This window comes from Solea solea, chromosome 1 (assembly GCF_958295425.1).
Source record: "Solea solea chromosome 1, fSolSol10.1, whole genome shotgun sequence".
Classification (NCBI taxonomy): Eukaryota; Metazoa; Chordata; class Actinopteri; order Pleuronectiformes; family Soleidae; genus Solea; species Solea solea.
This window is the reverse complement of record NC_081134.1, coordinates 920,243-935,000: the sequence shown is the minus strand read 5'-3', so window position 1 is coordinate 935,000 and position 14,758 is coordinate 920,243. Positions and strand designations below refer to the sequence as shown.

The window sequence follows — 14,758 nt, the reverse complement described above, 5'->3', positions numbered from 1 at the left end:
CCACCAGCCACACAAGAAAATATTGATTTTAGTCTAATCTGTCAATTATCTTCTCAATTGTTTGATTAGTTGTTTGTTAGGTTTGTGTCACCTGGGTGGATTTCAAAAAACACCATTACATTAAAATAACAGATTTGAAGGACAATGGACTACGATGCAGAGAAGCAGCAAACAACATGTTAAGATTATAAAGTGTCTTTGTGGCAGCCATGATTTCAGTGACAGAGGTTGGTTCTTGGTGAACCTCCTACAACTATGCATCAACAAAAATATGAAGTATACTTTTAAGGTCACCAGAGATTGGAACTATCATGTTTTATTGTGTAGTATCAAACGTTATCAAAAATAAAGACAGAAATCCAGATAAATAGAGAGTCTAAACACACTCAGATTCTATTCTATATTAAATTATCTTAAGGTGAAAACACACATTACAGTCATTTCAAACCAGTGTCCTTATTAAAAGAAGCAAAGTGAGTAGTGACCTCAGTTGTGTTGTTCTAACCAATTACTACATCAATCGTCAACTATTCTGATAATCAATGAATTGCTTTAAAGCACTTATGCCTTTGCAGCATTAAGCACTGGGTTTGTGACCTGGTCAGAACAAGGGTCTTTCTGCATGTTCTCCCCAAGTGTGCTTGGGTTTTCTCCAGGTTCTCCAGGTTCTCCGGGTTCTCCGGGTATTATGATAACTACCATAGTCACCATTTTTTTGGAGAGCAAACTTTCCCTCACATTTACTTTCCTTCACGACTTTAATTCACTCCAATAACTTTTCAGTTTCCCTCACAGTAACTTGTGTGAGTGGCAGGTCTCAGTTTCTGTCTGTCCAGACTAGAACACAGAGCCAGCAGCATTTTAAAACTTCAAACTTTAACACCTGGGTGGTGTCAAGGTCGGCATATCGGGGAAATGGAGATGTATTTCATCACATAAAGTATAAATTACTTTGGTCATCAGCTGGGGGCAAACAAACAGTCTAGCATTTTTTACTTGTGTTTGTTTTCACCTGATAAATTTTCAATCTCCTTGTGTGTTTATGATAGTCAGAATTTACCAGGTCGTATTCCAACCAGAGAGTAAACTTTGTTTCTACATATTATAGAACGTATGTGTATGCTTTACATGTGAAGGCAAAATACCAAACCTCTAATGACTCCCGCTGACTGTGCCAGAAGCAAATGATAGATGTGGGATTGAATCAGTGCTGTTTGAATGGGAGTGAATGAGGAAATGGAATAAGAGTAGAATAAAGCACTGTGAATGATCATCAAGACGATGAGACTGACCCAGGACTGGGGTTCTGGACCAGTGAAATGGGGCTTGAGTTTACTGATGGGTGCCCATAAAAAGTGCCGTCCCTGCTGCTGGGCTGGGAGTGTTCAGTGAAATCATCAGAGGTTTTTCACTGAAAACAGCTGCTGGTTCCAAAACAAAGAGCTCAAACACTTAAGGTTATGTATGTGGTTTCAAACTAGTCAAATGACTCCATTCTCCCCCACTTATGGGTTAGAATTACAGAAAACCAGGTTTAGATGAGGGTTAACGTAATCATGGTTTATAATCTGTGGTGCAAAGAGAGCGAGAACTCACATTTCTTTATGACATTAATCTGTGAATTGTGTTTATCTGTCGCTGAACTTTGAGGCCTGAATGAATCAAGAACAAAGGAGCGCTCTCTCTCACACACACACACACACACACGCACTCACTCACACAGACACACACACACACACACGCACACACTCACACTCACACACACTCAGACAATGGCAGGTGGCAGAATAATATGAGGGAAGGGGAGGGACGATGGAGTCCATTCAGTCATGTACAGTATAAAGGCCCCCGGCTGGCTGCTAATGAGCACTGGCCCCATTCTGGCTCTGCATACACACAACAGGAAAAAGGACAGAGTGTGTCATGAAGTGTCCAGTTACATTGTTGCACTTGATGTAGCCACACAGCCACCACAGCACACTGGACTGTCTCCTGTAGAGAGCTGTAAAATACTGCTGCTACACCACGTACAAGTGTTGGACTGAATATGTTGTGCTTTATTTACGCGTCTAAACTGCAAATCTATGGTTTCATAGACAAAAGACATAATTCAAGCACTAATGCTAGAGTAATGAAACATGCATTAAATTCCACCTTACTAGCTGCACCGTTTCCTTCCAGATGAACACAGAAGGTGTGTTACAGCTCTCAAGGACCTGTGTGCTGACATGGTTGTTACTTTAGTGGATGATGCTCCATCTGGATCAACTGTGCAATAATGTGCAGGTGAACTCATGAGGAGAGCCTTGGATGACGACCCAAGGTCTGGATGTTTTGCCACAGCCACCACCCAAGAAAGTTGTGATAGTGAGTCTGATATGAGTCTGGGAAATGTGAACGTAGATGAAAATGTTTCTGTACGCACTTGGATGGACCTACAATCCACATCTACAACCAATCACAGCAATGATCCGGATGATGCACAGCAGCAAAAACCTGTCAACAAACGTGCTTGTTGTAGTTTTCGAGGAGAATGGTGTCTAATCAAATCAAATCAAATCAAATCAAATCAAATTGTAGTGTGATGAAAATAACCAACCAACCTGGAAGAAAATAAAAGATAAGAAAAACAAAAAGAAGAACAAAAGACTGCGACATTAAACATCATGAAAGAGTGTACCCTGCTGTGGAAAATGTCCGGCAGTGGTGTAAAGATGTATGCAGTTTGTAGTAAATGGGCTTTTGGACGAACGGCTGCTCAGATTCATTAGTTTTGCTGCAGTCAGAATGAAACCAGATGTTAAACTGAACCATATTAACAATCCTGTGTGTAGCTGTTTTATTGAGACATGAGCTGTCAATATGTGTGTGAGTGTGGCCGAGGACGATGAATGAGGCCGATTAAAGCCTCACACGTATGCTGTGGACCACCATGTCCATTTACACAGTCATATCTTTAAAGCCAGAGGAGACTCAGACTTATCTATATTATAATGTGTGAACTGATCCTAGTGTCATGTGACAGACCAATGACAGCATCCATGTTTATGATTTTTTTACTTTGTTATTCTCCTTAGCACCACGATATTCATGGTCTACAACCTCTGCATGTTGTTGGACTGTGGGAGGAAACCAGAGTACGTGCACACAGGGAGAACATGCAAACTTCATATCAACTGCTGGGACTGAGCCACGAACCTAACAAAACCTAACTCTAACAAAACCTGAGTGCCAGCCACAACTCAAAACAATGAAGACAATAGCATTCATCCCTTTTCTACTGATCATAACACAACACCAGTTTTGAGAAGAAGTGTAATGTGTAATCAGAAGCTGAACAGCGTCTCGCTGCATCGATGTGACCGTGGCCAAACAGGAACTGCTAGGGATGTGAAAGTCGTCTTTTTGCCTCTTTAATGAGCCGTTCAACCCAATCACACTATTTTTATATACACTATACACTTCTACAAACAATGGCAATGTATTCAATTTCTAACAAAAAACTCCTTGGATGTTTAATAGTACTAAGCAATTAAAATAAAAGAGAAAAAAAAACTGCAAAATCCTGTATAACACACTCACACACTCACACACGGGTAAATATTTTCCATAAATGATAATTTACCTAAGAGGATTGGGGCCATATGTGAATTGTTTTCAATAAACTTTTTTCTTTTTTCGTCAGAATTCTGCAAAAAAAAAAAAAAACAACATCTCAGAATCTCAATTCTGACTTTAATCTCAGATTTAATCTTTACTCTCAGAATCCTGACTTTACAAAAAACAGACCTCCAAATTCAGGCTTCAAAATTCACAAAATTGACAAACACACTGCTGTGATATTTCTGACTTTTCTGTAACACACTGACAAAGAAGGACTTTATTTCACACAAGTTATTTAATAGTTCTCGAGTTAAAGTCTTGACCCAGAGTCAGTGAAGATCATGAAGATCATGCTACAGGAAAAAAAAGGTCTCGCTCTCAGCTGAAGGTTATTAAAAGGCCCACTGACAATGTAACAGTACAATAATAAATAGATCTAAAATGTAACAATGGAATAAAATGCAAAGTTATGATTTCTCATGATATTATGGGAACTGTAAATGTAAAAGGTTCTGTGCAGTGGGGGGTAAATCATATCGAGGCGAGCTGCCGCCACACTCTCATTAATGATGCACACACACACACACACACACACACACACACACACAGAGTAATGTTACATTTACACTGACGGGGGTGCAGTGAAATTCCTCTCCTTATCATCGCAGCAGCTGGCGTCCAGGCACAAGCAGAGCTGCTATTTCCAGATTGTTTGTCATAGCTGAAAAAGTGTTTTATTGTTGTTGTTGTTGTTGTTTTTTAATCCAGGACATTTGAAGTGTGACACGCCACCGGCTCTGAAAACAACGCTGAAGAAATCCCATTTCTATGAAGTGGACGAGTCAGAGTACAAACGATAGTCATGATCTACTTAATACTCCAGCGTCTGTTTCTGCTTAACTTCACTTCTCACTGATTCCTCCTCTCCCTCGTGTTTGTGTCTCCTCAGGACTCTTTTCTTTGCAGGATTGTTTAGTTTTCATTTTCATTAACAGGTAAAAATGACTGGACGCTACAGCACAGCTGTTATTAATGTGTATTTGTGTTGATTGGATTCGGTCGGTCTTAGTCATGACCAGATGTTTGCTGGGAGGCAGATGTGTCGTGAGCAGACCAGGACAAAGAAGCAGAGACTTGAATCTCACTGTGGCGTTCAGATGTTTCACTCTGGTGAAAACTGCTTAAAAACACAGTGGACGCGTTTGTTTTGAGATGAAAACAGTGTTTGAAGCTGGATTGCTAGTAAAACACTTGACTTACTTCATCTGAATGCTGTTACCTCCACTCTGTGATGCCTCCTCCACCACCCACCTCACTCAGGTGGAGCTGATGCTAAGCTAACAGGCAAGTCTGCATATTTTTCCATCTATGGTATAGAAAACTTCCTGACTGACTGGTGAGGGAGGCACAGAGGAACCAGCTGAGGTGGTTAAGATGCCTCCTGGACGCCTCCCGGGGAGGTGTTTCAGGCATGTCCTTCTGGGAGGAGACCCCAGGGCCGACCCAGGACACACTGGAGGGATTATATCTCTGAACTGGCCTGGGAACGCATTGGATCCTCTGTCTGGGCTTCCTTGCTAAAGCTAAAGCTGCCCCCAACGACCCAGATAAGAGGAACGTGTAAAAATGACACATTGACTGAGAATACAAGAAACACAACATGAAGGGAAACGGCTGAGATGGAAAAACATACAAGACAATTCAAATGTAGTGTCACTGAATAACTGTAAACATTATCTTGATGCAGAAGAGCTCCCTCTCTGTTTTTGTGTTTTTTATTATTTATTTATGTAGTTTCCTGCTCGTATGGCTCAGTTGTGTAAGTTGTTGTTTAAACTTAAAAACAATAATAAAAACACAACAAAATTCAAGTTTTCTAGTGTGGTGGTAAATTAAACATGACGTGAACTAACCATCCATAACAGTTATTGATGCCCAGTTATGACGATATATCTGGTTTAATGGTTGAAAAACATATTATCTAACGCTGTTTAGTTCATATCTCTGTGGCAATCATTCAAACAACTTCAGTTAGGCGTTTTTCCACACAGCACAGATGCAGGCAGGAAATTAGCCTGAGTGCAAAACAAACAAAACATGAGGGAGAGTGAACGTGACACAGGCCCAAGTAATTCTGAACAGAAGAAAGACTCGGACCAGCTGAGACAAGACAGAGACGGCACTTCTGTTTTCAGTCTGAAACTGTGTAGCCCACAGTCCCCTGAATCACTACACCAACATTTATGTCTCGACCTTAAAAATCCTTACAGGTCACTGACTTATAACAAGTCTGTTCTTAATAAAACCTCTAACACACTAAAATGAGTGACTTAGTGACTAACGTCATGTGACTCAGTTTCTATGAGCCGCCATCATGGCAGACTCAGATGCTGCACTGGTGCTGGAGTAAGAGTTCACTGTGCACATCATTAAATCCATGAGATCGATCAATATATCGACTGAATGTATCCGACACACACATAATGCTCCCAGCATGATTTACAACACCACAAACTCTGTTTGCATAAATTATAATGTCACAAGTTTGACAGAAACACTATTCAGAAGACGAAGGAAACACCACCGTTGACCTCAGAGATGACGTGACAGAGGTTTTGTATCTTTGAACTGATCCGTTTCATGTTATTATTAATATTTACTTTTCAAATTTAAAATATACAAGCACACTGCAGGGAACATAAAGCAGCAATTTCATACACATCAATCTGCCTGGAGTTGTGAGACTGAGGTAAAGCTGCAGAGTGAGTGCAGAGTGAGTGCAGAGTGACCAGAGAAGCCTTCCACTCTCCTGGCTGCATTCCTCAGAGCTGTTGCTCTCTCTCTGGGGGTAGAGTTTAATGGATGGAGGTCATGGGTCACTTCCTGTGCATAGATTAATCCAGATTTTCCATACGGAGCTGAGCATTAACAGATCAACTGAGCATGTTTGTCAGAGAACATGAAGGACGGGACTTTTTACAGACTATGTAAAAGGAATGAGCAGATTAGATTGCTGTGTATAACATTTTGTAATAAACGATGTAGAGTTCAGCTTCTTCACTGTGAAAAGTTTCTGTTTTCTTTGCTCCACATAACAAATATAACAAAAACTAATTCATTTTGATTCCTGAACAGAACAGGAGGAGAATGTTGTCATTTCAAGGTTTTCGGAACAATGCTCATCATTTTTCAACATTTGGACCAAACAAGAACGGCGATTGATTGACATGAATCATGACCTCAGATCATCAGGAAAAACAAGTGTCTTATTTTCCCAGCATTGAGAGTCTGAGCTGCAGAGACTGACATTTCTAAATGAATTTAATGCTGCAAAAACAAAAGAAAAGAAAATCTGGAAAGCATTTGGACTTGAATCATTCACGTCAAAACAAACAAGTGAGAGACATTTTTAATCGATGAATTTATTGCACTTAAAGCTCTGCATACTTCTGGCTGCTTAATACTTTGTTTTGGTGCAACATGGATTTACTGTCCTGCTAATGGTTTTATTATTGTGTTAACAGCGCCAACCATAACCCTAACCCAATTACACGGCTGACCAGACCAAAGGCTAATTAAATAATAATAATGATAATAATAATAATAATAATTATAATAATAATAACAATAATGATGATGTCACCTGCTGTTTGGGACAGTTAATGACCACTGTATTAGAGGTTCTCTAATTACACTGGTGTGTGTGTGTGTGTGTGTGTGTGTGTGTGGACATCATTAAGTAAGGAAGAGTGACAAGTTCAGCCACATAATAAGCACACAAACCAGACACACAACCATGAAATACACCTGATTCTTATCAGAGGAGCAGCAGGGAGTGAATGTAGAACATGTCCTCCCCCTCGTTTCATATTCAATTAACAGAATCAAAGGAGGACGCAGACCTGATCTACTGCTCTATGTGTGTGTTTGTGTGTCTAATGGGAAATGACATAATGGGATTCATGTGGTCATGCTGAGGGAGTGATTTAATACCTCGCTGCAGTATAACTAACTCAACAACATATCCTGAATATGTCCAAAACCACAGCAAGTCTCAGTTTTCTTACAATAAATCCTGAACCATGCAGCAAATCATCATTTAAAGATGAATCCATACAGAAGCGTTAGTGTCCAGATAAAGAATGAGGTGCAAATTTCATGCCACAATTATACTGGACAAATAATTTAGATTTTATAAATATTATTTCTTTTTTTAAAAAGAGGAATAAACAGAGAAAGTATTCAGAGACAGCAAAGCCTCCACCAAGGCCGCTCACGCTCCTACAGTCTCACAAGGTTAACCACTGTTTTTTAAAAGCTGAATCACCATGAACTTCTAGTGAATCTTCCAGGGCCATCACTAATATCTGCAAATATTTCATGTACTTTTTGAGTTCCGCTGCTCACAGACAGACAAAAGCTCGGGAACATGTCCCTGGTGAAGGGTAATTAGAAATCACGAGGTCATGCAATGACTGGAAAGATGCGAGGGCCGCTTTTTGTTTCACTAATTAAAGGATGTTTTTATTCTGATTATGGAAATTCATCTTCACCGCCCTTCACCAATGCCAACACACATATTTTTGTCTGCTTTTCAGGAGGTTGACGCGACATATTTTCTCTGTCCACTGTTGGGAGAGTGCTCAGAAATAACACGTCGTCATGTAAATAAGATAAGTATAGATCGTTCTATAGGGAATGTAGTTGTTAGCATGTCGAGCACAATTCTGAACACCTTCTTATCAGATAGATTGAAAAAGTTATCATAAATGTAACAATGAATAAATATAAATAAAGGTTTTACTTAATCTTCTTAAAAACATCTCTCCCATTTCCAGTCGACCACATCCTCTGTGGTTGTGTGAGGATCTGTGTCGCTCTCACACACAACCCAGCCAAGCCAACAAATAACTAACTGTAATCTAATTATATTTATTGGAAAACAAACACAAACAGCTCAATTGGATTTCTAATAGAGAAGCTTCTGGGAAAGCATTTGGGAATTTTAAATTGTGGAGAAAAAAAAACAAATAGGGTTTGTGATAATATTACAAGATCAGCAGAAAATCAGATCCTCCAGAAACAGACTCCTGTAGGACGAGCAGTGGATGCAAAATTCAACCCCTGGACTTTTCCACATGTGGCTATTTCTAAAGTCTATTTGTATTTCAGGTGTTTTAGTCTTTGAGTTATTTTAGAATTGCTTCTTTGTCATTTCAGGATTCAAAACAGTCATTCAGAAAAGATTCACATAATCTTTATCCATAAAAATGATAGAAAACGAGGACAAAACGACAAACAATAAATTGATCATCGGCCACAGAAAAATCCAGTCTGTGCTGTTTACTATCATGTAAACCTCAACTGTGACAGGACTGTTGACGCTGCCTTTGATAGGAAAGTACTTTGAACTGAGAGTTTCCAGAGGAACAGCCGGTGAAACAGTCAAAGACAAAGAGAAAAAACAAACCAAACGTGTTTGAATCATTTTACATTTGTCAAAGCTGCAGTAACACGAGACTCTGCCCGTGCAGACACACGATGAACTGTTTCTTCAGAGTGAACGAAGTTATTGCCACTGGTGACAAACCTGTATGTAGAGTAGATGTGGTGTCACAGCGCCTGCTCTCTTCAGCAGACGATTCATTCTCTCTCCAATCACTTGATTTACATTATCATGAAATATTATTATGGATTTATGGATCATTAACGCAACAAACTAAGTTTTAACTTTGTTTTTTATTGATTGTAAAAAAAGATGTCAAGCAAAAAGGTGAATTCTTTTATATTTCAACGCGTGTTTTTCTCTTTCTTTATATTTAGACTTGGCACAACACTGGCAATGGTTTGCTGCCTGGCTGGAAAAACATAATTCATGGTCAATTCAACAATCACTATAACAAGGAACGGCCAAGAAATTCATCTCTGTGCTGCACTTTAATCACACAACTATAATTAAGTTTGTGGGACTCCTGCCTCTGCCTGCTCTGCTCCGTGGGGCTGCTGTTCACTTCCCTCCTTCCCCTTCTCTTCCCCTTTTGCTTTGACGACTCAAATTGGTTCCAGATGCAGTCTCTCACGGCTGCAGCTCCACAACCAGATCTCTACATGAAAGAAATGAAGGCGAGAGGTTTCGTAAAACTCGAACGAGAGAAAAAAATGTGAGGAATTTCAACACGGACGAAGCCGGAGGAGAAGCCGGAGGAGAAGCCGTGTCTTCCTGAAGGCAACACTGGCTGATCACTTCTCCACATGGTGCCGCTTATCACACTCCGCTAAACCTCTTTACATTGAGACATCTGAGAGCCTTTGTTATTGTCACATGTCTCAGGGAGACAATGTGCACCCCAAATGACGATCTAAGACCTATGTTTCTTTCATGTTCCAGGCAGATGTGCCAGCAACAAAAAAAAAGTGATATTTAGCCGGAGAAATTCCACATCCTGCACCCATGTGGACTAAAACATCAAAGACCTCCCCACAAGCATGTTCAAACAATTTATAACCCGGCTCATGGAGCCCCCTGAGATAAAACACTCACTCATACCTCTTTCACACTAAAAACTAGGCGTACGCTGGGGTTTTAACACCAGTAATAAGGCAATGGACTCATTTCCCATTTCACTAGAATTCAAGTTTGGTGAATTCAAGTCAAGTCACAAATGCACTGTAAACAAGCAACATGGCGGAGTGACAAAAGCACTATTTTATGTGCAGGTTTTTTAAACATAGGTAACTGACTGCTTCTCCACTGCCAGCAGAGGAGGTCACATCTGCATTCTTCTCTTGTGGTGACTCATTGTCGACTTCACAAACACGCCATGAACGCCCAGCACGGCCGAGCAGGAGTGGAACAAACAACAGAAGAAAGTACCACGACATGTGCTGATGTTTACACTTTTCATTTCTTCCACTTTGGTCACTCTTTCAGGCCAAAATCATTTAAAATCACTGCTTCAACATTCCACACGACTCCGTCACGGTGCAGACACCGAGACTAGACTGTGTTCACCGAGGTGTCACCGTGCTTCGTAAGCTTCCTCACTTTTTAACAGACTCAGTGACAAATGAGCAATATTAGCTTGCTGCCTTAACGTCGTGCAGATTAAAGGCCTTTGCACACAGCTACAGTCTCACTGAGGGCTGTTTTCAGGTGGATCTATAATGTTGTGCATCCACCATCTAACCAGTCACTATATATCTTGCTCAGTATAATCAATGCTGCCCAGTTCCCGATCCCATTTTGAAGTCTGAAATCACAGTTAGAAGCTCCTTTACACGTCATTCTCATCCTTGTGTGTGTTGTTGATGATGATGCCAATTATAATATAAATATTTCAACACACTCAGGAACGGTTTACTAACAAAGTGAACCTTGTTCAAACTGTTTGACAAACCTCCTTCAGTCCATCCTACAGTGATCCTGGACCACACCAGCTCTCCTCTCTGCATCAGTGTTGGTTTTATTCACTTATTTCTTTACAAACGACCAGCTCATAATCACACGACCTCAAATACACTTGTTTCTTCCTGTGAGGCGATTTGTTTCCACTGGTCCAAACAACTCTTTATGAATTGAGCGTCTACATTAGCACTCACGCTGCCAAAGTACCAGAAAACTAAATAACCACATTCACCCCGGAGTCATGTTAATATTCCCTCTGATGGGAGCCAATCAGAGTGACCTGCGAGTCAAGGTATGGTCAATGTACTGTATGGTGCGTCCGTTCACACTGCAGCCAAAACCCAGATGTTAGTTTGTGTCAGTGGGTTCAAGAGAAGCTGAGACTCACACCAGCACACACACACACACACACACACACACACACAACAGGCCAAATGGTTTGAAAATGTAGCATCAGGGCTCAAAGTGGCTGAGTCCATGTTGACTGAGCCAATTAACAAGTGAAAGCAGCAGCACAGTGACAGACAGCTGCTCCACACCTCTGTGTTTGTCTGGACGCCTTCACAAGTCCCACTGAATTCATTAGCACCATGAAAAAACTAATACACTCACTGTGTGTTCTTTAAGTGACCAAACATCATCAAACATCATCAATAAGACACAAATCCATGTATAAAAACCCGAATTCTATTCTAACACAACTTGAGCTACATTTTTTTCTAGTGTGTAGAATCGAGCGCAACAAAAACATCAGCATTTAATGGATGTAAGGGTTCAACAATAGTCTGCCATCATGCCGAATTAAAGAATTGCTCCTAAAAACAGGTCATTATAAATGTATAAACTATGTTTGATGACGGTGTGTATGTGTGCGGTTTCCCTCGTGTTCTCACTACATTACATGTTCTCTCCGTTATTCCTCACTATTTCCCAGACTGTGAAAGTTTTGATTGTAGATCAGCAACAGACTGAAATGTGCAGTGTGGATTCTAAAGAGTGGAGTTTATATGAGTTTATATGAACTCCGCCATAAAAAACTCCACGACCTCATATCACCATATATGCACGCGCGCAGAAACTCCCCTCTGCTGCGTTCTTCGAGAGGAACGATCGTCACGCGAACACGCAGATCCACGGTTTCACTCTATAAATCACACATTTACTTTTCGGCAAAGTTACACAGCATCAAAGCACCGCGAAACAACGTTGCGTCATTACCTCGGACACGCTGTTTAATTCGGCTCGGACTTCATTTATAAAAGTGCTAAATCCACGGAGGGGTTTCCCGTTATTCTCACAGACTCCGCGAACCTTCAAACTCCGCGGTGGGCGGCAGCTCGCGCTAAGAACGACTTACAAACTAGTTTTCATTTTAAAAAAAGGCCAAATGTTGGAGCTTTAACTCGCCCGAATTGACCACGACGCGTCGATTAATCACAGAAGTCTTTCTAAATTATCTGCGGTTCCCTGAGATTCACTAACAAGCAAAAGAAGCGTCACACTGCGCAGATTTGTGAATGGAGTTTGGCGAGAGTGAACTTTACGTGGGTCCTACGTGACGCCAGCTGTCACAATCAACACGTTAGTCCCGCATTACTGCGCACACACAAGTCACTCTCACGCAGTTTCCTCCAACTTTTTGTTTGCCAAACGCACGCGAGCAGACGGCGAAGGCGACATATGACTTCCAGCTGTGGATGTGTGTGTGTGGATGTGTGCGTGGACGTGCGTGGACGTGGAGCGACACAGACTTCAGACTTACCCTGAGCTCGCAGCGGCTGGCAGCACAAGAGGAAAGTGACTATCTGGAGACACACACGCATCTTATTGAAATCCGAAAGTGCATCGTGGACAAGAAGACATAGAAAACACTCGCGCCGTGATATGCTCCATGGATCCCCCGTTACACCTCTCTCTCTCTCTCTCTCTCTCTCTCCCTCCCTCCCTCCCTCCCTCTCTCTCTCTCTCCCAGCCCCCGGTCAGAGGAAGTTCTCCCTCTTTTAGAAAATCTCTGCCCCGGTTTGTTGTGCGTGTGTGTGTGTGTGTGCGTGTGTACGTCCGCGTGCGTGTTTGGTTGCGTGTGCGTGCGGACATGCGCAGAACAGGCTGTTCAACAGTGACAAAGGCACATTTCCAAAGTTCACAAACACTCAAACTCACTCCAGCTCCATGTTATTAAATGTGACAGCAGTCAACATTTGAATGGTGAATCTATCACACACACACACACACACACACACACACACACACAGGACATGTTAAAGGGACAGTTCTACAACAATCTCAACAATAATGTGATGTTTGCAGCTGTGGAAACTCTAGTTTGTGTCACACACTCCCACCAAACCAAAGTCCATGAAGAAAATCAGCCATTTTACCTGAAAGCATGTGTAATGTGTGGATCCACTGCTGCTCCTGTCAGTGTGTTCATGTGTTCATGTGTTCATGTGTTAGTTTTTGACTTGTTCTGATTTACCTCAGTGACGCTCACACAGCAGTAAGACGAGCAGGTCCTGTGTCTGCACCAGCTGACAATGCTCATGGTCTCTGTGGACTTTGGTGTCAGAAAGTGAGCAGTAGGAAAACTTATGTTTATGATGTAAGCAGATGTACATTTTATTAGATGAATTAAAATCAGGTTTCCCTTTATTTCTCACTTTAACCGTCATCACTATGAGGACATGTTCAGCTGGAGAGTTTGCTGTTTTGATATGAGACAAGCAGCAGGAGACTGTCAATCACCGCAGCAGAGAATATACATGATATATATATATATATATACATATATATGCAGATTGATGAATCATTACACTCCTATGAATACATGACTTTATTTCGTGGGCTGTGACTAAAATGTTGTACATAATTTATTCAGAGCGATGTTAAATACAGTATGTTGGTAAATACACTGGTTTTCTACCATAATTATATTGCAGTAATATACTGGAATGTGAAATATGTCAATAAGCAGACAACTGGCTGCCAGAGATGGAGAAAGTCACACACATGCAGATACATGATAAACAGCATGACATGATCTGTCGCTTCTTTTTCACCTCCATTCAATTTAATACATTTCATTTGAAGTTATGAAGAACTCTTCAAGGCCTTTTAATAATAACGTCCAACAGAAGTGGAGATCAGCTACACAAGGGAGTCCAATTATATAATAGATAGTTAAATTCATAAAAAACAAATTCCAACAAACATTACTGACAAATACTTCATTCAAAAATAAATACACAGATCAGATCAGATTGTGTAATTGCAGATTGAAAATGTTGGTATAGACAAGAGCAACTCACATTAAGCAGAGTGAGTATGATGAATATTCTGGACTGATGTGAAATCAATTAAACACACACATATGCCAACAGAGCTGGGGCAGAAAATAAATACCACTGAGGAACTCTTAGAATCTCAAGCACTTTCAGAAATGCAAAGAACAAAATATAAAGTCACGTACAGAGGAAGCAAATATGATTAAATAAAGGAAATTGTTTAAGGTTAATCTGAAACTGAGAGAAGGATTTCCAACACTGACATCACAAAATAACACGTGTGAATTTACTGACGTGGCAGCAGTGGCTCAGTGTCTCCTGTGTGCTGTGATGTGAATTCACAGATTTTCTCTCTGGACTTTGGTGTGGGAGAGTGAGTGAGTGCTTTACAAAGGAAAACAGAGTTCACTTTGGTCCCCTGTGCAGAGACATGTGCAGATTTCTCACTTCTCTTAATAACATTAAAGTC

The 14,758-nt window shown here is 40.8% G+C and overlaps 1 protein-coding gene across 1 annotated transcript in view; it reads right to left on the bottom strand.

Moving 5' to 3' along the window:
- reck (reversion-inducing-cysteine-rich protein with kazal motifs) overlaps window positions 1-12,952 on the bottom strand; it is a 56,308-nt gene extending 43,356 nt beyond the window's left edge. Inside the window, exon 1 of the mRNA XM_058628573.1 lies at window positions 12,771-12,952. Within this exon, the coding sequence (XP_058484556.1) occupies window positions 12,771-12,831 (61 nt within the window). The 5' untranslated portion in view covers window positions 12,832-12,952. The remainder of the gene's footprint in view (window positions 1-12,770) is intronic.
- Between the last annotated feature and the right edge of the window lie 1,806 nt (window positions 12,953-14,758).